Below are 27,095 nucleotides of genomic sequence, written 5' to 3' on the forward strand. Positions count from 1 at the left end.
GTTTTTCCCGCCCACCGTCCATCATACACACCCGTTTGATCACGGAGCCGTGTAACGTATGCATCAGATAGTGCTCCCCGAAACAGCTGTTCTACACCGTTCCCGTTCGCTGCCATCTCTACTGGCGAGGCCGATGATTTATGCGCCTTCCCCCATCGACCATTAAATCGAATATTAGGAAAGCTCCCCTCCCAGGGTGGGCGTTTTCCCGCCCGGGTGGAAAATGGGTGCCCCCATGGGGTGGAATTTTCGACCACACCTTCACGGACACGCATCACTCCGCAGGGCGCTTCCTTCACGCACGCGTGACGCCGATCCACTCAGGCGTCGGTTCCATCGAAGCAAACTGATTTCTGCATGTTTGCGTGTGTGGGTGTGTGTTTTGGAGCTGGCTGGCTGGATGCCGTCCCATTTCTTTCCACCCGGATGCACCACTAAACGTCCTCCCCCACCCACGCATCGGTGGGTGAGGCAAATGGAACCTTCCCTAGCTCCGAACCGTCCGAACAGCAATAGATCTTTGTGTCTGCCTGCCTGGCTGTTTTTTTTTTTTGCTCAAAACTCTCCATCACTCCACTCCGCGCGTAGAGGTCAGCGTTGCGAATGAAAATGCAAATTACATAGCCGCGTGTAAATGTGCTTTATTTCTCCACGCTCCGCTCCGCCGGGCGGTCGTTTTGACGAAACGTTTTTTTTTTAAATTATGTCGAAATAACCGTACAACAACCGACGGGAAAAGCCATCCAGTTCGATGTTTGTTTGGTATGTTTGTATGATTTACACCCTCATAGGGGAGATGATATTGGAATAGAATTTTCGGACAGTCGAACGTCAAGCCTTGCTACCGGAATTTAACAAGGTGGCCCAAAGGTGGCTTCTAATCGCCGAGCGGCATCTCAACCAAACAACGCTCGATTGTCCAACCGTCCAACCGTTTGTACGCCGCTTTGCTGCGCCAATTCGCAACAGTTCGCGCAACAAAACCACCCCCCCTCCGGTTCCACCCCTAAAGCCGGTAAACGACCCGGTGGGTTGGACCCTTCGCGCATGCACTCGACCCCACTGCCGCGAATAGACGCGACGGCCCGGAAAATGAATGGCATTAGGTGGACGATTAATTAAAAGGAAGCATGATTGACAAATGGAGCGGGCCGTTGTTTCGCCAGCACGTGGGTGTATGTGTGTGTGTGTGTGTAAGGGTGGGTTTTAGCGTGTTGTTGCGAGCGGGTGGAGAAGGAAGTTGATCTTTTGTCACATGTGTGTTGCGATTTTTTTGCCCCTCGCTCCATCATAAAGGCCTTTTCGCGTCGTTACCGGTTGAGCTAAGTGCCGGAGCCTATTTATCGAACGCCGACGGGGCAACGATTTGCAATTATTTGTCCAACGGTCGATTAATGAACTCTCGGTGAGTCTGGTGACTCCGTCACAGGATGGTTTGAGGGCCAACAAATCAGCTTCCTTCGAGAACACGCTCGAGTGACGTGGTTTCACTCGCGCAAAATACGCGACGCAACTAAAAGCATGCTTTAATCGGCTCGCGTAAAGGGGAGAAAAAGAAAAACTCCTAGCCAACCAATCGCGGCCATGAGAACCGCAACCGACGATCGGTCAATTAAAGAACACGGCCAAATGGTGCATACACGCCACACACCCGGTTGCATGCTGCGTTTGAATGCGCGGTTTATGCGCGCTGGTTCGGGAGTCGATCTAGTTGGCTGGTAAGCGAATAATAATGGCACCCCGGGTGGGCTCTTTTGCCGTAGGGACGATGCAAACAGAAAATGCAAAACCACCCGGGGCGGAGTAGTTGCGAGTGCTCGAGGGGAAGGCAAGAAAAAAATAAAGTAATAATGAAATAAAAGCGCCGCGACGGGAATGGGAAAAGTGGGAACGATTTTTGGGAACCCCTTCGTATTGGAAGCGAATCGAGTGTGTACGAGTGTGCCTTTTTGAACGACGCGTAATGCAAAATGGCGCCCATTAGGCTGCCGGGCGAGGTCAAAGGTTATGTCAAGATTTTCCCGACTCCTCACGCGTCATCAGCTGGCTGGTTTCTTGCGTTTTAGTTAGGAAAATGGGCAAAAAATCAGGCGCAGGGAAACACTGCTGGCCATTGTTTGTCGACATTGTTCCCAACAACGGTCCAAAAACATCTCCGGACGCGAGTTTTTCCCCCCTTAAAAGCGCGGAAATAAAAACGCACGCCACGGGAAAAACAATGCCATAAGGACATAATGTAATCCGTAACGAATTAAATTTGCCGATTTGTCGCCCGAGGGACACACCGGTCAGCTGCAGGCTTCGGCGCGCTCAATTACCACGCGTACCACGGGCACAAATCTGTTCCGAGGCGGTTCCACGATATCCACTTCGATCGATTAACCGCCGGGACACTCGGCGGCGTCGAGCAGAAGGGCTCTTAATTTGCCCACCCGAAGGAAACCCTCGAGTGGCATGAGATTAGCGCACGCGGTCTGAACGAACCACCGTTGTTTGGAGACCACTCCAGGCGCCACGGACGAGAGTTGATTCCTTGCTGATTTTTTTTCCTTCTCTCACTTTTTATTGCCGGTCGGTTAAGACGAGCGCCGTGATATTGATTCCGGTTTCAAGTGGCGCGACTTTTCGCGATCGAGTGTCGGTCGAGTGCTGGAGTTCTTCCGGCTCGGTTATCTGCCGACCTGAGGGGTTGTTGCCGATGGGAAAACAATAACACGACCCCGCAGGGTGAGTAATATTTTCAAACGCATTAAGCTTTTTTTTATGAGCCGCGAGTTTAAATTAAAATTGAAAATAATTTGCACGATAGCTTGGTAGAAAATCAAATTGAACTGGTTTCAAGACACGTTGAAAGGTTTTACTGGTCGTGGTGGTTGTGGTCTCGCGAGTCCTGCACAGGCTCACAGACTGCAACAACAAAAAAGACAAACAGGAAATGCCCTAAACGTCGTGGCCGCCACCTTACGTTGGCAACTTCCCGCCCGACAGCGTGGTCAATTGATCATTCGCCACTTGAAACGCGCAACGAACGTCCCGAAAAAAAGGCCCCACCCCTACAACTCCACCAGAGGTAGAAGAAAAGCACCCTCAGCACCTTCGAAAAAAAAAAGCACCGGTAAGGACTCGAGCCCACGAGAAGGAACTTCCGAAAGCAGCACGTCCAAAAAAGGGCACCCAACATTCTCGATCGAGCCGCCGAGAAAATGCTAAACCAAAAAAGCGACCCTACACAAAAAAAAGCCTCCGAGGAGCAGCAACAAGCAACAAAAAAATCAGGAGTAGCCAATAGCCGTACCCTGACGTCCGAAGGATATATGTCACACGGCATTGATTTATGCTCCCCTTTGGTGCAGCACTCCGAAAGCGGGCGGCTCGATTCGATTTCGGTTTCCCCCGATGCACGGATATGCATGCACGGATGCGCCCCATCTACATACCGAGCGGCGAGGCGACCAAGGGTCCGTGGCCAAGGACCCCAAAAGGGATGCAGCCCTGCAAAAAAAAAAAAAACGCATCGCGAACGGACCGATGCGTATGCGCTTTTGATGCCGCTACCATCCGTGCCGTTTCGATCGCGGATTGGGAAGGCAGGAAGAGGTGTAGAGGGCGTGAAGCGTCGGACACCGAACTCCTCTCCATACCACCCCACTGGCCCCGGTGGAAAGGTGGAGCGAATGGAAAATCACGATGACGGCGGCGGCGCGGTTGGGAGATTTGTGTGTGTTCAAAAGAGATTACAGAATGGAAGCCGCTTCTTGGCTTACAGCCGTACAATCTTGCCACCGGGCGGGAAGGGTAGAGGCATAAAGAGGGAGGGGTGAGAGGGACAAGGGGTCCTGAACATAATAAGAAGCCAATAAGCATACAACCGGCGATGGTGGCCGCGGGACGCGCAGTGCCGGTTAGAATGCGCACGATTATTTGAATTGCCAATAAGCGAAATGGTCTCAACGCGTGCGCGCTCGCGCCCTCGCTCCTTCAGTGGGTGAGTGGGTGGGGCCGGTGGGGCTAGAAGGGCCGAGAAAAAGGGGAGACGGGAGGGGGGGACCGTTCCGAAAGGAGCGGGAGTAAAAGATCGCAATCGCGCAGCGCATGCGGACACGCGGGTTTTGCGGCACAAAACGCGGACGAACGAGAGGCGATCGACGGCGCGATCGACACACGATGATCCTGATCCTGATGTGTTGTGCGCGGGTTTCGTCCTTCGGGCGTAAGAAAATGAAACAGAAAGATAGAGGAGGGGGAAAAAAATATGCTCCCGCGCAGAGCGCGCAAGAAAAATCTGTCCACCCTGCCGACAATTTTATGCTACAGTTTTTCCTTCTCTCGTTTTTTTTTTCTGTTTTGCTTCATGTTGTGTTTATTTGTTTTTTTGCTGGCCAGTTTTTCCTTTCCGTTTGCGTTCGCGGGTTTTTATTTTGCTTTTAGGTTGACTTTTTATCCTTCTTTTTTCCCCCCCCAGCTTTTAGGTTTTGTTTCATTCGCCTTCGGTTTGCGACATTTCTTTCCCATTTTTTTTATGTTGTTACTCCTTCTTATCCACACCGCGTTTCATTTCTTGGGCGTTTTATCTTTCTGCTCTTCCTTCTCGCTTGTCCCTTTAATGTTCCGTTCTTTATGCCCGCGGATGGACGCTTACGGGGCCACATTTTCTAGTTTCTGACCGTCGCCGGCCTCGAACCGGGTGACGTTTGTGTCTTTTCGGTTCGGGGTTTTCCCTTGGCTGCTTCTTGGCTCGTTCCGTGCCCCGTTTGATACGCTCTCGTTTGCCGCAAAATTATGGACCGGTCTGGCGGTTGCGGTGCGGATTTTATGCTGATTTTATGTTGCGCCGTTTGCCCGCGACGCGAACTCGCAGGGAATCAACTGCGGAGGGAAGCAAAATATGCGCAAAATCCTGGCAGAAAACCATGGGCACGGGCAGCTCGAAACCGGCAGCCGATGCGTTCGATCCCCAAGGGCGGACCCGCAAAAGGACCCGCCAATACCGGGAAGATCCCTTTCGGTGGACGTGACGAATATGTATGCTACATATTTTAGCCCGGACCGGGCTCGGGGTTCCAATGCCAAATCTAGACGAGATTTATGGTGACCGCGAGGAAGTCTAAGCCGATTTTTTGGGCGATGGTGGCGTCACATGAGAGGTACGGTACGCTTTGCATCTCCACCAAAGCTGCACAAATCCTGCGAATTTCCATCGATCGTAACATTCCACGCCAGACAAGGGCCGTTATGGCCTTTAGTAGCACGAGGAGAATTTTGCCGACAAAGCCCCTCCAAAACAAAAAAAAAGCTGGAAGCTTTACGAACATTTATATCCACCCTAAAGAGGCGTTCTTCTTGTCTGCTTCCTGCTGGATGAGTTTCAAACTGTGGCAGGAACGTTACGTCTCGATTTAACATCAACTCGCGGCTTTCGAGGAGCGTTTCGAGCCCTAACAAAAATTAAAAAAATACCCTGGCACCAGCACCAACTCGGTCTCATTTGTCTGCGCCCTCTGGGACGCGCCTGACGGATCCTTGTGTGGTCGTTTTCAGTCCCGACGACCTGTTCATCACCTTCAAACGCTCTGACACGCTCAGCTGACCGCGTTCACCGCCTCCAACATGCGGGTCCGAGTGCAACCTGCGCCTGGGGTCAAGCCTGGGAAAAAGACAACCCAAAACACACACACACACACTCGGATGGGCTGTGCTCACCCACTTGTTACGGGTGCCATCGGTTGAACCGGCAGGAAGCGACACCCGAGCAAAAGACGGAGCCCGCGAAAAGGGACGGTGTTTGTCTCTTACGCATCACCAAGCGCGCCTCCGCGGGCTCATTTCCGATCGCTATTAACACTTCCGGTCGCGTCAGGTTCTCGACCGAAGCGGGGAGAGGGTTAAGAGGGCCTCGAAGGTGGCAGGGTACGGGCGGACACTTGCATAATGCAAAGAGGGAACGTACGGGAAACGTTCTACCGTCGAGGTGTCGGGGAAGTTATCGGTGGCTCGATGTGGACGTGCTTATCCGTCGGTCGTATCGGTCGTATGTGAGATTGATGTTGTTTCGATGTTACCTTTAATACTATCGCCTCGCGTGGTGCTCGTAGACGATGCCGTTTATGACTTGCTGCACTTGCGGCATGTGCATCGTTCGTACCATGTGCACGTTCGTGAGCCTTTTTTTGTTGTTGAAAAAGGCCCACCCTTAAAAGGGTCTTAATTTCGTAGAACCTTTTCTCCGGCTTCGAACCATCAGATGGGACTGTTTTGCCGGAGTGTTTTTCTGCTACAATCATCTACGTATCAGTCTCTAGTGAAGTGACAAGTGAAGAGGACCCCATAAACCTACTCGGCAATTCGAACCAATCGAGAGGGGATTTATTTTGAGCTCGTAAGCTTAGCCCTCTTGCGTGTGCTGCTTGCGAACTGCCGTCTCTAATCTCGGTCGCGATAGGGCCGAAATACCTGCCAGATCGGGGCCCTATCGAGGCGAGCCAGCGATGATTTATTACCCGGTCCGGTGCTGATAATGGGCCAAACGCCAAGTACCGGTGTGACGTCATCAGGGCGACGTCCGGTCGGGTGACCAGAGGCCGGAGACCGTATGTGTTCTAAAGTTCGTTGTTTAACACCCCACCGATACCTGGTAGATGTTGGGCGGTTTTTCCGCGCACAATTCGTTTGTGGGCTTTTCGAGGCGCATCTCACAGGGGCATGAAATAGATGCAGCAAAAAAACAAAAAGAAGGAAAAACAACACCGAAACAGGAAACACACACGCACCCGGGGATAGCACTGATAAAGATCTCACTCGGGAGGGCTGTCATATTATCGATGCGACACACGTGTTATCGGTGTCATTAAGCAATTGTGGTGCAATTACCCGTGCCGTTGGGAAGCCAACCTGTCGAGCGGTTGGTAGAGCGAGCAAACAAACAGAAGAGAGCAAAAAAAAACCCCTCACAAGGGAAGCTGCCAGCTCCCGGTTGTAAAATGCGAAAGGAGCGGAACGAAATAATGAGACAAAAAAAACGGAAAGGAAAACCGCCCCTTAGGGAATGCAGCGGAAAATGTGCCGTCGCGATCAATCGCGGCACTTTCGTGATGAGAGAGAGAGAGAGAGAGAGAGAGAGAGAGAGAGAGAGAGAGAGAGAAAAGGCGACATGACGCATGAAGACATCCGCCCTTGGATGGCACGAAAATTCCTTGCACTGGAAAGTCCTCTGAAAAAGCTCCCCGAAACATGTGACATAGCCATCGGAATCGCGGACTCTTTTCGTCTTGTTGCTGCGTTGCTGCGCTGAGGAATCAGAATTTACGCCACCTTTTTTTAGTGTGTTGCAGCTCGTTTTTGGGAGGATTTTTATATTCGTCGAACTTCAAACCGCCAGCTGGAACCAACCGATGGCAAACACAAAGGTGAGCTCGAGAAGGTGGCACAACCACACGGAAAGTTCGCCCGAGTGTCGTCATCCGTCGAAATTCCGTCAACCGGAACGGCAGCGACCCAAAAGCCAAACCCTCGCAAAGAGGCCGAGCCCATCCGAAACGGGGCGAAAAGTCGACGCACGGGTCAGCTTGGTATGTAAAATAGGGCTTAGATGGGCGTTCGATGGGCGAGTGAAGCGAGTGTCGAATAAATGGATGAAAAACCTTAAACCCGTTCGGTGGAAAAAGTCGGCATTTTAGCAATTTCGCAGCTTATTACAACTAATTTTGTTCGGTAGTCCTGTTCGTGCTTGAGTTGCTGGTTTTTTTATCAGCAAAAAAAAGCGCAAAAAAAAAACTTCATCACAATCGTCCCTGTCCGGAACGCTTCACGAGCACGAACCCTTATTTTTCACCTCATCACCGAACGGCAGGGGCACATGAGATTCGGTGGAACAGACAAAAAATCCATAAAAACGATCCTCAGTTTTTGATGAGCCAAACTAGCTTGGTTGGTCGGTGACGCATCGCTACCCCACGAAAATGCTACGACGCAATCAAAAAATACACCGAGGGAGACAATCTAATTTACGCCTACCTATAAATTGTCTAAAATAATAACTGCCACAGGGAGCGGACCTAATCACACGCCAGCAGCAGCAGCAGCACAAAAAAACAGCCCCCAAAAAACAGAACGTGCATAAAACAGCCCCACGCAAAATTACTCCATTACGCCCTCCGGAGGTTGGTGTGTTCGATGCGCCCCCACAATGGTTGTTGTTTTCCTTTTTTTACCCTCTCCTTGGCCGGTTTTATTCGCCAGGACACCGGCCGGAGAGTAAATTGAGTGAAACACTTTCAATTTTGAGTGTGTTTTTTTTATTCGCTTCTCTTGTCGTTTTTTTCTTCTCGATTCGTTCCACCACAAACACACCGCGCATAATGCTAAGGACAATTAATTTATGCCCAAACCCCCACCGTCTGCTCGTTAGAGTGACAGCCGAAGCGCGTCTGGAAGGTGAAACGCAAGCGGATACAGGGTCGTCGTCGGTGACTGGCGCTTTTCGGTTGTCACCCTGTGTCGATCGCACGCGCGCGTGTGTGTGTAAGCCACCCTGTTTCTCGCGGGTGCAATCACAGCGCCAAAGGAGCGATTAGATTTTCCACGCAACTGTGACAACTATCGAAGCAGAGCTAATGCTCGCCCACCGCGAGACGCAATCGCAATTTGGGGTAGTAAAAGTGAGAAAGTTTACTTGTGAAGTGAGTGTGTCTTTTTTTTTTGCATCTTCTTTTTCATCCCACCCCGTAGGTCGAAGCCCTCCCCAACGTGTTGCATGTAAGAACGGAGCTCATCCGTGCACCGGGCGATGTAAGTGAAAGTTTTTTTTTTGTTTTATTCCTCCGAAAGGTAATGTACTTGCAAAAGCCGTGCGCGTAATGGAGGATAATGAACGATGCGCTTCGGAAACCGGAAGAAGCCAACCCTTGGATGGGTAGCTATTTGGAAGCCGCGTGGAGCTGCAATCAAATGTTACGTTATTTGCTCAATCGCTTGTTTTTTTTTGTGTTCTCCTTTTCGCCTGAAAAATGCCATCCTTTCCCGAGGCCTACTGGATACGTGAGAGTGGATTGCAAACATCTAAGTAACCACCGGCATCGGTGACCTTCGTTACGCGCGGCTTGCTTATCGAGCAGAAGCGAAATTCCAGCTTAAAATGCCTACGAACAGAACGCTCGCAATCTCTCCTCCGCGGGCTTGGGCTTGTCCATTCCTTAGCTACACATGTCACCTTGGGGTCCTGCCGTTTGGCCAAGACTCACCCTGTGCCACCGGTGGCTGTGACGTTATCGAGCGCCACCCGAGCTGGGCCGGTTCCGGTCGTGTACTTTTAAAATACCGCTGCCGAGCTAATCTCGCGGCCGCACGTGGAAACAAAAAAGCGCACCAGGCTCCGGTGCACATTTAACCGATCGAAGAAAGCACTTAAGTTATTAAAATTATTATCAACGGCCCATAATCTCGTCGGCGAGCCGGCCAACAGGGGGCTTCCTTTAGGGAAGGAATCCAGCACCGAGGATGCTTTTCGAGACTCCCGTGGTGGGTTTTAGGCGCACAGTCGCGTACTATTTGGATTTGTTTATTATTTTTCCCCGCCTTTTTATTTGCTTTCCCTTGAGGGAACCGTTTTACATCCCTTCGTTTCATTATCAGTGCCGGCCGGCGCTCGGTTTTGCTTCTTTTGCTGCCTCATCGTTCTCAACTTCCTCGTTCGCGACTTGTTTCGCGAGTTTTTGCTTTCTTTCACCCGGCGTGGGTTTTTTTGGTTTGCTTTGTCCTTTTTAGTTCCCGTGTTCTCCAGGGGCGTGTGGTGTTTTGGTTAACAATTTTTTCCTGCTTCCTTTTTGCACATATACCTCGGTGCTTTCTTTCAACGCGTGCGCCCGTGTTTCATACAGCGCTAATATCTAGTTTGCGATCCAATTAAAATCCTTCGAAGGGCTTTGCGTTTGCTCACGAGTGTGTGTGTGTATGTGAGGATTTTTTAAACATACATGCCCCCTCCTCATCCTCGCTCCACCACTCATATGTGCACCACCGCCACCGAGGCGAGATTAAATACAAAAAAAGCTCAACCGATCTGCGGAAGCTGCGAAACTTGTTGCCACGATCGCGAAAGATCGCGCCGATCGAGGACGAAAGGGTGCGGAAGACGGAAGGCTCGAGTGACGACAACTGGACGCCCTTCAGATAAACGCGTCCGCTTCTCCCCCACCCCCTTTTGGGTCCTCCCCCAACCCACCAGTTCGCGAGCGGGAAGAAAGAAAAGGAGCACGAAAGCAGAAGGAGATGAAGGAAAAAAAACGCGTGCGCTTATCCAAATATGGACACGAGCTTACAACCTTCCCTTTAAAGCGCAACCGCACACGATAAGCTAAAACCGTCGGGTCGGCATTAAACCCGCGAACACCCCCTGCTTCCTCCTTCCACCGGGGAGCTCCTTCGGTATCCTTCCACCCCGGGAGCCGGCTAATCCGCGCAGATTTTCCTGCCCGCGATCGGGAGTCAATTAAACTCACTTTATAAATTAGAAGCGTGTAGCGAAGGCGATCGAAATGGGGAAGAAGGGACGGCTTTTCAAGAGATAGCACCAAAGAGCGAAAGAGATAGATAGAGAGAAAAGAAATGCCGACATGCGCTAGCTAAAGGGGAGGGCTCGATCGCCTTGCCAGACGGTTCGTTATTAATTATTTTATTTATCGACATTATTACTGCGTCGTCTTGGGCAACACACACACACACACACACACCACGGCTTAAAGCGGGACAATTATTTCCCAACCCAATGGGTGGCACCAAAAATTAAACTTCCCCCCGTTAAACGAACGTGCGAACGGGACGCATCTTAATTAGGGGTGCCAATGGACGAGGGATGGTTTTTCCTTTTGTAACCAGGAGCAGCAATCCGCTTCGGGTAGTGATTTGCTGATTTTTTTTTTAATTTATCTTCTTCTCTCCACTCGCCCATTCTCGCTCTCTGGCTCGTTAATCGAATTCGGATTTGTAATTCGTGCATTGTCTCGCGGTTGCTCCTTTTGGAGGGGGGAGACACTGAACTTTCTTCCCAGCCGTTTCCCACCGGACGTAATCCCCGACGCACATATTTTAAACGTTTGTCAAAGCAGCAGCCCAAACCGACGAGCTAACTTTCTCCTGCTGGGGCGAGGGTATTTTTGTAAAAAAAAATTGAGGCCAGTTAATGAGCCGTGCGATGTTGGTGCGAATTAAAATTCTACCCTCCGAGGAGGTTCGTGAATTTTGTCGACTAAAAGGCGTCATAAAACGAAGCGCGGCTGCTTCCACGAGCGAGATGTCACGGTGAAAGTGGCACTGTTTTACGAGGAGGATGAATAAATGCAAGAATTACTTGCTTTATTGCTTGAATGCCGATTTCAAGGGTTGACGCAAAACTGGTTGAAAATTCTTTAACCATTCTTCCATCAGATGATCCCGCAGCACTTGACGAGTAATCGTAGCAGGCGTGCTCGTAGAGCAATGTTCTGGGACGTTGTTTCCTTGGCAACAAACATGTTTTAACCTTCGCTTAATCCACGATCGCTCTGAGCGAGCGTGATGAATGAAACTTGTTCGAAACCAATCAATCAACCATCCGTCAGTTTGGGCGACGCATTTTTCAACTCAAATGCGCGGTGGTGTGCGTGTGCTTCTTTTTTGTACATTTTCATCCAGCACCTTTTTTTCGGTGTGGCACCGGAAATCGCCCATTTCGGAGGGACCACACCCTCGCGATCGATCGGCCACGGAATCCCGCTGGTTCGCGCCCTGGGGCCGTGTGTGTGTGTGTGTTTTTTTTCATCCTTCTCTTCTTTCGGCAGGCGTTTTGTTTTGACTCCCCCACGTACGGGCTGGAGTCCCCAAAAACCCATCACGCCCCCTTTGATGGTCCCTCCAACTCAACGATCTCCTCCCCCCACCTCCCTTCCCACTCCCATCGAGGAGCATCCTTCATCTGCATGCGCGCGAAGGCAGGCGTTAGGAGACGAGCCAAGGTGCCATTTGACGAAAGATCAAAGATCGGGGAGAAAATTTGTCAGGCGCTGTCTGCGACACGTCGCCTGAACCCTTCAGACGAGCGCCCTCATCATACACACACACACACACACGGACATGATGCGCCCGCCGATCGATTCGCGTGGGTGCAAATTGCCGAGACCTTCGAGTCCGAGGCCAAGGCGCGATCGCGCGCGTTCGATGTTGTGCCACGCCAAACGAAAACCTGTAATTCGAGCAAGATTCGTGCCACGGTGCCGCGTCATTCCGGCGCTGCAGTCCTTGCGCCGTATCGGGGTGGATCGATCGCACCGAAGGACGGCCCATTTCCATGCCCGTTTAACCCTTTGGGACGATGTGCAGCGTCGTGAGAGAACGTTTGAAAAACAGCGGTTTGGTTTGGTTGGGTTTGGATTGCTTTATCACACCGAAATCATGCGCCGTAGAGTGATTTCCCGAATTCTAATACTTGCTTGATCATTTTTACTACCCTTTAACCGTCATCAGCGCGTGCATCGCTTCCCCGAAGGGTTGAAGATCGCACCTTTAGCGCTCCGAGGTGTGATTGTCGCCGTTTCACCCTGAAGGATTGCACCAGCTCGCATCACCATCATCATCTTCTTCAACGTTGCTTGGCTGTCGTCGCCCTCACTTCCACCAGCTCGTCGCAGAAACACCGATGGGGCAGAAAATTATACGAATTATCTTTTATAAGCCCCAATGAAGTGTTTGTTTTTCTCTTCTTTTTGGTGTTGAGTTTGTCGTCTAAGTTCCCTGTTCGCAGGCTCGAAGCATCCTCACAGGCACCGTCACCCTTCCGGGCCCCGTCTTCGAGGGTCCGGGAAATCGGGCGCAAATCATCGTTTGCCATCTTCGTCGTCGCCGCCGTCGGTGCGTTGCCGTTTGCGCAAATGCACGCGTGGAGCACGCGTGATGTCACATGATTATCGCGCGCTCAACGGGACGAGGGATGACCCAGGTGAGAAAGAGCAGGGAGTGAGGTTGGCAACGGGAGGAAGCGGGCAATTTTGGATGCAAATTATACCCTACGGTATAAAGTCTTAATTCGAGCCCGGGTTCGAGTGGTGTGGCGCGAAGGGCTATTTTTTTATTTACATTTTCCAAACCCCTCAGTCTGTCTCATCCCAGGCAGGTATAGGCGACTTATAGGCGACTTGGAGATGGATCGTTCGTTGGCACCCACAAGTTGGTGTGCCCTCGTGTGCATCTTGCGCAGATAATTGAGATAATGCACCAAGACTAAAGAGAACGTAGAACGGGTGAAGCGAACGGGCGAACAAATAAGAAACGGGAACATTGTTGCGAACACAACAGAGCCATCTTCCCCGTTTTGTCCTTCCGGCGCCGTCTAAGGGGCCGCGTTGCGAAGGGCGTCCTATTTTGCAAAATAGCAAACCCGCTCCAGGGGAGCCCTCGGTAAAGCTGCGGCACTAATTTTTATGAACGATAATGGCGCTCGGTTGTACCCGGTCCGTTACGGGCCATAAATGCATCCCAATATGATTCATTAGAATCTATTTCCCGCAGCTAATGGAGTCGTCTGGGTGGGTGAAATGGTTGAATTCCTATCGCTCTAGCCCTTTTATGCGAGCGCCAGCGATGGGAGGCAATTTTGTGTTCGCAAAACAACCGACGGGATTTGTTTTGAGGCATTTTAGCGCTTAAAATAATCCACCTGAAACCATGTAGCGCCCCTTCCAAAGGAAGTTAAGCTCCGGAAAGGAATGCCATCATCATGGGACAACCTTCTGCCATTCAATTCCACCCACCCCTAAAGCCGTGCATCCGGAAGTGCATATTCGCGATCGCTCCGATTCGTTGCACCGGCTGCAGGTGTGAACACAAAGTGATCAGCGGATCGGAAACGGAATTAACATTTTGTCGGGCTGCTCTTTGACACTCGCGATTTTTTTTTGCAATGGGACAAAACAGACCCCAGCTAGGTTATGTCATTTATGTAGGTTCAAAATGGGTTCAAACGGTTGGGAAAGTGTGCACTCACTTGTAGTGGTTGTATCCGGCGTCACGTTCTCCGTCCGACTCCATGGTTCTGCCGCTCAAGTTCCTGTACGAACTGATTGTGCCTTTTGCCAAACTCTGGCAGCTTTTCGCTCCTTCGATAATTGCACTTTTCACACACTGATTTCTGTAGGCGCACGCTCGAAATCTCACTCACACTTTTCTTCAACACACGGATCAATATCCGGACGCTTTAAATGTATTATATTACAGCACTTCTTCGAAGGCTTTCTCGTACACTCGTCGTCGAGGATGAAACACTTCCGTTCTTTGCAGTTGAAGTGATAGGTCACTAGCACTGATACACCGATGACTTCACCCACTGTAGGAGCGAATACGCTTTTATTGTTTCACCGAATGCTCCCACACCCGGGATGCATCCATCTCCGGCAGGTGATCACTCTCGAAAACGCTTTTCTACACTTTCGCAAACCGTAACCCGAAAGCTGGGAAACTTGAACACGCTTTATGCGCACTGGAATTCCCCGCCACACACGACGGCAGAGGCCGAGAGGTCCGATCCCTTCTGTACCATTTGCGGCTGTTAGCGCAACGAAATCCTTCCGACACACACGAACGGGCGAGCACTGGACGAATACACCTCCTGCACCATCGAGGGAATTAATCTCAATGATTCCCTTCTCGCGAGCTGCGCGAATGGTTCGAATAAAACGCACCACATCAAAGCCAGTGTGCGTGAGCCGGTGAGCTCGCGGGTGAGCTGTTTCGCTCACGTGCGTTGGTGAGAGTAAGACGGCATGCTTAGTGAGAGCGAGGTAAACGGAGTACCGCGTGATGAGCTGCGCGCTCAAGTCACTCACGCACACCTGGGCTCCTTTGGCATTGCGATAGTGTGAGAGAGAGAGAGAGCAAAGGTGTGCTAAAGTGAAAAAGAAAAGTGCATCTGAAAATCACTCACCGACAGGCAAAAAGAGCACAACCATATGCCGCTCACCTATAGCCTGCTCTCTTGCGCACTCATTCTCGCTGACCTGCTCACACCACCAGTAGTGCTGTCTCGCTTGCACAGCTTTCATGTTTTTCTGTTTATCGAGCAAACGTGTTAAAATGTGACTTAAAATTCAGACTGCATGTTAATTGAACTATTTATTTTTATTACAAGCGTTCCTATCCTGCCGATTGTCATGTTGTGGGTAACTCTTCTACCTAAATAATCACATTACGGTGCGGTTAGGCTGCGTCTCAGTGGTTCGAGCACGCGCCAGGACATCCAAAGCTGCTTGGAGTGCAATCTGGACCTTTTCTAACCTGCACCGATCCGCTTCATGTGCATTAGAATCCAATTCACGTACTCGGACACCCGAATTGCGACGCCTGGTGCGGATCCTGTACCACATTTAGGTCCAAACGTGACAACTCCGACTGCGAAGAAACGGTTCTCGTGCAGCTGCAGTAATGGCGCCCCTGAATCACCCTGGCACACGTCCTGACCGGCAATGACACCGGTCGTGCACATCAAACTGTACATCATGCTGGCGTTGAAGCGTTGCGATTCCTTCAACTGCTCACTACATTCAGCCAGCGAAATCACGCGAAGTTGCACCATACGTTTTGAGTCGCTCATCTCTCCTGTGGAAACGCAAACAAAACAGCTGTCAAAATGTGTCCCAAAGTCCGATATCCTTGCTCGGAGCACCTACCGCCATACGTCACGCCCCAACCGAGCGAGATTACGTGCGTATCGCTCGATCGACTCTCGTCGAAGATGTAATCCAAGGGAAGACACGCTGGCAAAACGTGATTCAAAGTGTCAACCGGTTCACTCAGCCGGATAAGCGCAATGTCGTTCAGGTGCGTGTGGGAGTTGTAGTCAGGGTGGACGATGAACTCGGAAGCCTTCCGTTCCTGGCACTCCTCATCGTCCAGACACTCCTCCAGCTTGCTGATCAAGGACACACCGAAGAACAATCGCAGACTACGATCAAACGCATAAATAGCCTTCCGTTAGTGTCCTTTTTCGACTCCACAACCAGTGTGGGTGTTATACTCACTGCTCCACGGCTAGTGTGTGTAGACAATGGGCCGCCGTCAGGACGAGGCTTTCGTGGATGAGCGTACCGACACAGCGCCCGGTTTTGGCACGATTAGGACGACGTATTTCGAGAAACACGACCCACACGTGCGTGTTATCCTCGTCTTCCACCGAGGAGAACACGTTAAACGTTAGCGTGTCCATGCCGCAACGTTCCGGAAGGACATCCTTGAAGTGATCGTACCTGGGAGTGGTTGGTATACGAGTAGTGCGCATAGTTGTGGTGCTAGCTGTAGTTATTCGTACTGGAATAGGTCTCCTGGTTGTGGTAGTGGTCGTAGTCGAAGGTCTCGTTGGAGTAGTCGTTACTCTCACGCGTTCAGTAGTTAACGATCGCGGGGGTTCACAGCATACCTCGAGTATAAAAACAAACAAAAAACATACACACACAAACATATATGAAACACACAATCAAAAAGCACACATACACGACGCCCATACGTACGATCGGTGCGTTGGAATACTCGTCGTTTTCGCACGCCGTCAACACTGCCTTTATCCTTTGCGTCTCCCACGGGTACAGGACGTCCTTTTTCGCCAGCTCAGCAATCTCAGGACACCCATCCAAGCTAACACACTGGCCCGATTTGCCTGTCGTTAGAATGCACTGCTGATTAATCTCGCGTTGCCCATTTGCAAGGGGTAAAAGCACCAGCAACGATACAATGGACCACCTCAACACTGAATATGTTACTCGAATCATCGCACACCTCTGGCACACATTTGTTCACCAAAATACGGTTCGAAAAGGTTTACCAAACGATCGAAAAAAAAACACCCAGACGGGATGCTGCCCAGAATGCGACTAGAAAATCGCAATCTGCGCCGTTATCAGGGCAAACTCAAGGCGGTCTTACTGTTCGTTGATACGATTATCAGCAAACCGTAAACCTTTACGGGAACAGTAAACCTTCGAAGGCTAGGGAGGAACGATGAAACGATGGTATTCAATTTTTTGGATGATTTCTTTTGATGATTGAGACGAATTTCATCAACTGGATTCTTTCGATCCTGGCAAATAATGCTCTACACTTATGTTTGTGATCTTTAATCGGTCGCCTACAATTTAGCATGATCGTTCTATGTTAAATAATATCATTTATAAATAACAAAGCAGATATATATTGTGCTCGATCATCTAAGATCCACTGCGTTCAGACATTCCTCCTCAGAATGTTCTCCAGTATCCAGCTCGTGTACTGCTGCACGTTGATCGAGACCACCGGGAAACTGGTGCTAGTTGTACCGACCCCGAAACTAATAAGCCCAATCAAAAACCAAGATCCATCCTTTCGGTACATGAGTGGACCACCGGAGTATCCTGCGAAAGCGTCATGTCCCGTAATAGTGATCGTGCAGATGTTGCGTTCGCTGATCTTCACCCTCCGAGTGAGTGCCAACCTCAGCGAGTCCATCCTTGCCTGACACAGCCCCAAGGATATCCGCTCCAACGTCATCCACTGCTTTCTGTTGCTGAGAGTTCCTGTAGCATTTCCAAACCGATCAGTTGATTCACAACAGGGGAAAAAAAGTAAAGGCAACACCTACTGTTAGCGTTAATACCCCACCCGAAACAGCTTAACGTGTGGCCCACCGAGGCTGTCTCATCGTGTTCCAGGTCCATCGGGATACAGATGGATTTTGGATCACTGATCGAATTTCCCTGCGAAATACTTCCATTCAGCCGCACCAGAGCAATGTCATGCTGCCGGTTGGTGGTGTTGTACTTTTCGTGCACAATTACCTCGAGAACGTTAATTGGATCGACGTCACCTTTAAGCCCGTCGTCATCCTGTGTGACGTCGTGAGCGTTCACGTACAGCACCACACTAAAAATACCCCAAAAACCCGTACATTAGAGATAATGATAGCAGGCACGCGTTTGTAAATTGATAGATTGACCTACTCGCCTGATTTCCGCACACAGTGTGCCGCCGTAAGGACGTACTCGGGTGTGATCAGACTTCCGACGCATCTGCTAAACCTGCCTCTGCTAGAATAGGTGATAAATACACCGAACGAGGTATCTAGAGAGGACCTGGCGATGGATTCAGCACTGATGCCCAACCGATCTTGTAGACATTCAACGTGATCACGTTCCATAAACCTTTCCGTCGATTGGGGATGATCTGTGGTTGGTTTGATCGTGGTGCTGCGGATGTCCTCTTCCACACAGCAGTATTGCTAAGGAGCAAGAATAAGACGTTGGCTGTGGGGAACTTTCACCTGACAATGCACTCGACATACCTCCGATTCTTTCGGACACGCTCCGGAAGCGCCAATTAAAAGATGAATCTCATCCCGAGTTAGGTACGTCTTCTCTTCCATTGCTTTCAATTTTGGACAGTGGTCGAGGAGCACGCATCGTCCTGGCAAACCTATCGAGGATTTGCACCGATTTCCCACACGCACAGTCTTGGCTTCCACAGGACACAGCGATGAGAGTAAGCAAATGATTTGAGCAACGATCACAACCTGCCAAAACACTGCCTCGATCATGGTATTTGTTTGTTCGATCGCAAACAAAAAATGCACACACGAACGCGGCGATCGATTACAGGAACAACCACACACAGGGCTTTACAGGGCGAGCGAAAGAATCGTCAGTTTAAATATACGTAACTAGAAAAAACCAACAGATTCTCTTCCACAGGTCGACACTACACTCGAACAACACACCACCCGAATGTTTGTTATCAATCGTGCGTTTAGGTTTGCATTATTATTCACTCAAAACGGGAGTAGTAAAAAAGGGACATGTCAAACGCCTTCCATGTACACCGGCTGCTTGGATCGACTGCATCAGCTGGGTGAATGGTTCGGTCTGTTGCTTATCATTTCAAGTCGTTTACAGGGGGATTCCCTCAGCGAGAATGGGAAGACGTCGAGTTGATGTTATTAATACACACACCCTTTGAACGTAGCATTGAGTTCGAAGTGATGAAAGGGAGTAGAACAATTCCTTTTAGGTCATTCTCTGGAGATTTACGGCAAAGAGACACAGAGAAAGCATCATAGCTTTTTGAGTATGGAAATAAAGGATTATTAACACCCCTAAAAAGGCAACAATTTTCATACAATTACCCAATTGCGCTCCATCAACTAAACCGCACACTGAGAAGGTACCGATGATGGTGTGCGAAAAAGCCACGTGCCAACTCCACGGTCTCGGTGATCGGTGATCTTTACAATTTTCTTAGCACCTCAAAATGTAGCGCAAAGCAATGAAAAGGATAAAACTAAAAGCGAAAGAGAAACTAACAAAAAAGAACGAATCGACACCCAAAAAAACGGATAGCCACGGATCATGCAACAGGTGTCGTCCCAAAAGTACACGAAAGGCACAGCAGCGAGTTCGCGGTTAATTTCCGTACCGTCCTTGCGCAAGACACGCACCACGAGCGACATCCTGGCTTAGCTGGAGATTAGAAGCGATGGGAACTTCCTTACGAGACGCTCGCACCAAATTCATGTAACATGTGCATCCGTCGACATCCGCTGTCGTCTCGTCGCCTTCCGATCGATCGCTCGTCATCGTGGCTGGTTCACTGACCTGCGATACGCTAGCCCTTTAGAAGGGCTTCCACAAGGGACTCGCAAGCCACATTCCCCGGGACCGCATCGAGTAGGATCGCCAGACCCCGAAAAGAAGATGTTCATATGCCTTCCGATCGTATCGCATTAGCGCCACTCCCAGGTCCTGTATGCGTTGGGCCATCCTGCGCCCTTTTGCGATCTAGCGAGGGCGACCAGCCGTGTGGTCGACTTTGTCGATACCTCGGATCTTCGAGCTGAAGAGCTCTGGTAGATCGACCTGGTAGAGTTGCCAGGGCTCCTTTCCAGCCCTATCAGCAACGACCGATCGCATCCCATCGCTCGGGGGTGTGTAAGCAGGTCTGGATTATCGGTTATCCCTTCCGGCCCTTTTGCCGGGATGTGCAAAGAATTAAAGCGCTTATCCGATCGCGCAATGTTGTACCATTCGTGGTGGGTTTTTGCTGTTCACGTGGAGCTGCCCCGGAGTCGATGGGCGTTGGCAGGCTGTAATTCATTAGGCTCGAGCGGGAAATGCCCGGACACGTGGCGCGACCGTTGATCGATTACGGCCATTGCGAGGAGTCCATTATGTTGATTTTGATCTGATCCGCGTGCGCATCGCGCTGGGATGTGCTTGGAAATGCATTGATCTGAACTTCCGCACTCGAGCTGATTGAGAGAAAATAAGCTGGACGAGGCCATGATGTGGGGTTTTATCACACAATGTATTGGATTTCATAGCGCTTTCATAAGAAATGTTCCATTTTTAAAGGATCATATATAGCAACAATTTAACATTCGTTCTTTGAGTAATACGCATTATCATTTGCTGGTTTCTTATTGTGACATTAAAACGATGATTTTTATGTTATAAAATGAGCTTTTTAATGTATGTAAGAATAATCAATAATTTCTTCAAGTACACAGTTAAGCCAGAAACCTTCCCGAAAAATAAATCGAAGTACGACAGAAAAGCTTACATTATAAGCTGCTAATAGTTCCTCCTAAATGCTTTAATGGCAACAATTTTCAGCTAACGGAAAGCTCCAAAGTTAAAGGAAAGATTCCCTTTTTTCCCATCCAACCAACTATGGACATTTTACACGATTAAATCTAAAACCCCGGCTGCGTAACGGCCTCATCAGCGGTCCGCGCGGACAGAACCAACGGTCGCTACGGTCCACGTGGCTTAACCCAATGCCCAAACTCGATCTAGATTCCGGTGACCCAACCATTCCAGGCCTCCCAAAGCGCTTCCGAAACCAGTGAACTTCACCGAAACCCAGCAACCACCCAAACCCAACCGTTGGTTGTGAACTAACGCTCAAGGAACGCGTACGCGCGACCCACCTTGCGTGTGATTAATCGACGCTCCGCTTTGCGTAACTTTGTTGCACGCGCAGATACGCCACGCACGCGGCTTCGAAGCGCAACGGTACGGCATTTTCCGAGTGCGCCTGCACTTGCTGCACGCACGGCTTTCTTAGGGCACGGTACTGGTGGGTTTTCTCCACCCTTTTCAGGTTGACGCACGCTAATTAAGCGCCAGAGACGAGATGAGGGAGAGCAAAAAAAACATCAAATTATCCCCACCCAAGTGGCGTGCAGCCGATTTCCGAAAGGGACCCTCTAAGTAGAGTGAGGAAAAAAAAGACACAGCTCACACGGAGCACATGAACCGCTCTTGCAAGGCTGAATTTGGGCGGCATTATCCAATATTCAAATCGCGACATGAGCAGAGAAAATCATGCTCCAAAAGGGGGTAAAGTAGTCCAATGGAACATACACTGATGACGCAATTTGCATGTGTTTTGTTCCCCCCTAAAAAAGCCGAATTTGACCTTCCGTGAGGAGCTTTTTTGTGGTAATAATGAATAGTTTCGCAAAGCACCTGAAAATTGCACACACTCAAATTGAGAGTTATCTTAAAGAGCCCCCAGATTAATGTGAATTAAATCCACACAAATGGAAAGTCTCACTCTGTTTGGGTGGAATTTTCCACCGCCCCAAACGGCCCCACCGTAATTGACCAATGCGATTTGAATTAAGGGCATTTTCCCTTGGAACCTCTGTTTTACCAAATCGACCCCACAAACGGTGTCGTTAGTCCGGTCGCGGCGAAAGTTCTTCGCCCGTGGAACGGAAATTACAACACCGCATGTGTCGTTACATGCAACCCACCCGAACGTGTTCCCGCGGAAAAGTGCGCTCGAAAGTGAAATTTAGCACGAAAAACTAAACCCCCACCCCGGCGAGAAAAGTGCACCCTCTAATGGTGCTTTTGCCTTAAAGAAAAAGCACAAAAAACTGCAGCCCTGCGTCTCGGGGATTTACAGAGCGGAAAATTGTCCACCCGTCGGCCGTTTGTTTGAGTAAATCCTTCGCCCCGGTGCACGGTTACGGTTGCGCAAGAACGGGCTCCAAACACGGCCCAGGAGCGCGTTGGCCTCGAAAGTGAAATCGGCCAAGCTGCGCACCCGAGAGGGCAATTACCAAGCACAACGACATTGGGTGCGAGCGAGAGCGGAAGACGTTAATGCAAATCATTCACACACCAAAAGCGACGTTGACAAGGCTGCGTTTAAAGACGCTGTTTTGTTTGTGAACGTGAAAATGGTACAATCCGGGTTTAAAAGTCCCGGTGGAAAAACTACTGAATGGCCGGCTTTTTGTACGCCCTTAACCCGAAAGCCTCCTGGTGGTTCGGCAGCGAACTAGCTTAACCGTGGTTTGGCCCTCTAATGGACCCCCGGTGGCGCTCGAAATGGATGGTTTCGATGAAACGCGCACTAAAACTCGCGAAAAAGCTAACATCCAGCAACCAATTAACCGAACACAGGCCGGCTGACGAATGGCGGGCTAAAGAAGCAGAGGAAGCAACACGGCACACACAAAAAGATTATCCCATCAGCTAAGCAAATAAAAGCGCGACTTTCTTGAGAATGGTTCCAATTATGCGCGAAGCATAAATACCGCCCAGCATCCCTGCGGTTCGATGTTCATCAAATGCAGATTGATTCCTTCATAAGGGCAGAAGTTTCTCACGGGCCCGGCTCACACGGGGAACTGCGCGGATAACTTCGCTCTCTAATCGACAGTCATGTCCTGGCCGCGTCCTGTCGTGAATTCCAGCGGCGAATCCGCGAACCGGCCCGGTCGCCGGCGGGGATTCGACATATTCCTGTTCGCTGTTTTTCTGTTTTTCTTCGTTATGACTTTGCGGAACGGTATCGAAGGCCCGAGACCACACCGTGTGCAACGCTTCTTTCGTCCTGCGCAAGGATGTGACCCTGGAGGGCAGCCAGAGGTCCGCAGGGAATTCGGTCTTGCTGCACATCAATCTGAACCGGCGGTTGTGTGCGTGCCCAAGTACACTTCGATCGATCGGCGAACGCGCGCGCGCGCGTGCACGTAGAAGGACGAAAAGGACTCTCCCCCGCGGTGCGCGTACCGTCTTTTGTGTTTGCGCATACGAAGGGGAAAAACGCCACCGAACGGCGGGAAATCGATCGAGGAAAATCCCTGCCAAGATGGCAAAAGGGGAATCCGTGTTCTGCTGCCGTCGAACACAGCGGGATCAGCTCGAGCTCGAGTGCAAGGACTCTTCTTGTACTCGTTTGCTTTCTCTCTCTCACACACACACTCTAGCTCCTTATTTCTTTACGTACGTATGCACGCGGGAACACGACGGCATCGGATTCTCAAGAGATGCCAGATCGATAGCGTCCTGGCCGGCGCAACAGGACAGTGGGAAATCGATGATTCGGTGCGCTCGGAAGCCATGGGCTGGGAAAGCTTTGGTCTGATGGCGGACACCACGTGACAATGGGAACTGGGGAGAGTTTTTTTTTTCCCTGGTCGCTTTTATTTACAGTCCCAGATGTCAAGATGCTGTCGAACGCGAAACCTGAGACGGAGCCTGCCGATGTGACTCGCCGGTCACAGGACACAGGACGATTTACCCTCACCGGTTGAGGAGCTGTAAAACCCTTCGAAGTATTGGTAACCTTTCGACCTTTTGTGGGCAGAATCGGTAGCGGTGATTGACACCGCGTGACCGGAAGCTGTGGCAAATGGTAGGAGTCGAGGTCGAGGGATTTAAAGTGAAACGTCGCAACAAAAGCAAAAAGAAAACCAGTGTTGAAAACGGGAGGAAATGCGATTTAAATGCACTCAATCAAGGGCATGGAGGTATTTAACGCGAAATAAGTAGGAAAGGTTGGCGGAAATGATTAGATTTCATAAGTCAATTGAATAATGATGCCCAAGGCATGCTATTTTCTGCAACAAATAAGATCAAGAGGGGCGAAATTTTGTGCCAATGCCTACTACAGATTATAAAACCATTAATCAAGGGATATTTCTATCCTTTACAGGTTGAAATTCATGGTATTGCAATAAGTAAATTCCTTTCGATAATCCTTCCTTTTGATTTAATAAACAATTTGTCTTTCGTAAAGCAACGAAACGAAGGGACGGCCAGGCCGTACTGAGGTTTGTGTAATTGATTCTGAACTGAAGGGCATTTCCTCCCAACAGCCGCTGTGAGCCTTATCCCGGGCTGACTCGGTTATATCTTTATATTTCCCATTTTCTCTTCTCTTTAGCTTAACAAAGTCTGTTAATATCTTTACACAAGCATATATTAAAAAAAGGCGTATGAATATATGATACTACAACTCCACAATTATGAGCAGTTGAACATCATAACAGATGTAATAAATTTGTTTAATAATTTATCTAAATCAAAAGTAATAGACTATTATTCTGCACATATTTCTACAGATTATAAATTAAAACAAAAATTGTTTCTAAGCTTAAAATAATTAAATATGAAGAGTAAAAAACCTTTATCCAGAGGTGGCTCAGATTATCTTGTGACCGTCAATTCAATGTAGCTCCTCATCCAGAACCGGTGAAAGATATTTGCTGGCAATTGCGATGTGTGCCATAACTGTGCTATCAGTTAATCTAACAAACGCTATATTCTTTGAACACGTACTGGCTCACGTACGTCACATACCAATCGAAAATAGCTACCATTAATTAACAACTTCTAATTAATTGACCCAATCCAGCTCGAAATTCCACGCTCGCAAAACGGCAAAAGAATTAGAACCCAACCAGCTCACAATTACCGTACCAGTACCACATCACTCATAATTTCAGCCCATCCTCGGGACCATCAGACCTCCGCGTTCCACATCGCGACGTGCTTCTTCAAGGTGCGACCTGGATTCTCCGGAAAGGAAATGACAAACACACGCACACTCCATCTCACCCGTCCGATGCAGGGATTTCCGCCCATCGGCCCCTTTTGCGGAGGGCGCAATCGGCATCCCGGCAGTAACATTCGCATGCCGATCACGCCAAACGACTCCGGATCGGCATTATATTCCCCCGTACGATGGCCATGTCCTGCCAAACATGGGCGCGACTCATCGAACCGCAAGGCGATGATTAATCCCTCTCCCCAGTTCCGTTGCGAAATTCCTGTGCGAACCACCAAGCCGTTCGTCGATGATTAACGCCCCGTTCGGACAACGCGACGACCGTGAGATTAATCCAAACCCTCTGGTGAAAGTGGCCCCCGGAATAGCCCGTTGCATCCCCAACGCGGGTGACTGGGTGCGTGCAGGCATTTTCGCTTCATTATAAATTAATTAACAGCACGTTTCATAATTCCATCGCCTGCAGGTGCAAGGCTGGGGACACAAGCTCAAGTGGGCGCTGTAGTTCTCAGGGTGGCTTGCTGATTCTCAAACGAACGATATGCTCGTCTAAATTACCCCCAACGTAAGCCGTTAAGGGTAAACCGATCGAACGGGTGAGATAGCCACAGGTTCCACATCGATTGGGCGTGCTGGCATCTCAAACCGACCGTGTGGGTGGCTTTCCGTGGGTGAGCTTGCCTTCTCGCTCACTCTCTCTCTCGCTCTCTCTTTACTCTTATTCCTTCAGGAAGTTTCAGCTCGTTTCCGATAGCGTTATCGTTTGGGGAGGGTGAAAACCCTCAACGAAGCCCTGCCCATTGAGCGAAGGCAGAAAAAAAAAACCTCCCCAAGGAAAATCGGGGGATGAAAACCGTTCCATTAAATTTTTTTAAACCGCACCCTCCGCCGTGGCCGATTATCGACGCCGGTCAATCGGATATAAAATAATTACTTTGTTTACTCGAACCGGACTCGGTGCGGAATCTCGTGCGCGTGAGCCCGCCGGCCGAGATCCTCGTAACGACTCTATTGCGGCTCGCGAAAGGATCGAGTGCCGGGAAAAGGACGCTCGCTTAAACTCATCAAGATTGCACCGATCCGTGGATGGGGAGGGCGGAGCTGTTGGGAACCTTCGGGGCAGCTTAAGAGCGCACGTTGGCCCTTTTTGACGCCGTGGATCCTCGCGAAAGGAGCACGCGTAACCGTGACGGATCGACGGATGGTGGTCGTCTTGTGGTCCGACTGGCGCCTGGGGAAGATGCTGATAAACGCAAGGAGAACGACCTGAACCAGGACACACACACATACACACAAAACCCATAGTGCACCGAAATTGCCGTCCCGGAAAGGGCCACAACCAGCGCATCTTGATAGGGTTTTTGAGGGATGAACGGAGTGGGAGCATAATTTAATAAGCGTCTATTAACGAGACTTTCTTTGCGTTACTCGCGCTGGAATGAGCCCCAGGAAGATGGCAGATTAGCTCGCAGAGGTCAACGGCAAAAAGAAGGGGACTTATTTCGGTTCTCTTATTTACATAAGGCTCTCCGAATGGGCTTGTGTGGTTTATGGGTAGGTAATTATAAGATCAGGTGAAGTATTCAAACCTGCAAGAGTCTTGAATCGATGATCGAGCTTTTTTCCAAGGTTCACTCAACCACGGAAAGCGTTTCTGACGAATTCTGCCCTCTCCCGATGGATTGGAAACTCAATAATTTAACCACTGTCGAACCACACTTGGGTCTGGGGATTGAACGTTCATAAATCTCATCAAACGTCAGGGTGGAAATTCATATTTTATTACACACCGCGTGGTTCTGCCTTCGCGAGTTCCAACATTCGACATTAAAGGGAGCTAAATGCACGTCAAAAGCCGGCGTTCATCATAAGACGCTGTGAGGCAGAAAATTTGAATAAGAACCGCACCGCATGTCACCAACTGCCAGGAGACCGGAACGGTCCCACAAAGCTGTCCCGGTGTTCCCGATCCCGGAAAATCAAAGCCAACCCGGTACCGGTTTGATGAATGGGCTTGGCGAATGAATGAAGCGTATATCATATCCTTCGCTACGTTCTGATCCATCCACGCCCTTGCCCTTTACCGCCGTTTCGGTGGGCGAGCTTGTGCAGTTGGTCGGAATTTGTTCGTCCCGCAGTTTGAAACGTCGAAAGCGTCGAAGAAGCGACTGCCAGAACGCAGTGAACGAATCCTGCCAATACCGCGACCGGTGGCTTCAGCGCCAGTTCAATAAATAATTCAGCATGCT

At 50.0% G+C, this 27,095-nt stretch overlaps 3 protein-coding genes across 3 annotated transcripts in view; all 3 read right to left on the reverse strand.

The window, feature by feature from the left end:
* LOC128730914 (putative transcription factor SOX-15) overlaps positions 1 to 14,052 on the reverse strand; it is a 45,087-nt gene extending 31,035 nt beyond the window's left edge. Inside the window, exon 1 of the mRNA XM_053824004.1 lies at positions 14,009 to 14,052. Within this exon, the coding sequence (XP_053679979.1) occupies positions 14,009 to 14,052 (44 nt within the window). The remainder of the gene's footprint in view (positions 1 to 14,008) is intronic.
* Positions 14,053 to 15,113: 1,061 nt separating this feature from the next.
* On the reverse strand, positions 15,114 to 16,426 carry LOC128731764 (CLIP domain-containing serine protease B4-like). Its single transcript, XM_053824905.1, has 3 exons — positions 16,038 to 16,426; positions 15,687 to 15,961; positions 15,114 to 15,615 (listed from the first exon to the last, which is right to left on the reverse strand). The coding sequence occupies exons 1-3, from the start codon at positions 16,292 to 16,294 to the stop codon at positions 15,290 to 15,292; spliced, it is 858 nt and encodes a 285-aa protein (XP_053680880.1). The 5' UTR covers positions 16,295 to 16,426; the 3' UTR covers positions 15,114 to 15,289.
* Positions 16,427 to 17,232: 806 nt separating this feature from the next.
* LOC128728952 (chymotrypsinogen A-like) lies at positions 17,233 to 18,577 on the reverse strand. The gene is made up of 4 exons (XM_053822606.1): positions 18,326 to 18,577; positions 17,985 to 18,262; positions 17,627 to 17,907; positions 17,233 to 17,561 (listed from the first exon to the last, which is right to left on the reverse strand). The coding sequence occupies exons 1-4, from the start codon at positions 18,575 to 18,577 to the stop codon at positions 17,233 to 17,235; spliced, it is 1,140 nt and encodes a 379-aa protein (XP_053678581.1).
* Between the last annotated feature and the right edge of the window lie 8,518 nt (positions 18,578 to 27,095).

This window comes from Anopheles nili, chromosome 2, assembly GCF_943737925.1.
Source record: "Anopheles nili chromosome 2, idAnoNiliSN_F5_01, whole genome shotgun sequence".
In the NCBI taxonomy this organism is placed as follows: domain Eukaryota; kingdom Metazoa; phylum Arthropoda; class Insecta; order Diptera; family Culicidae; genus Anopheles; species Anopheles nili.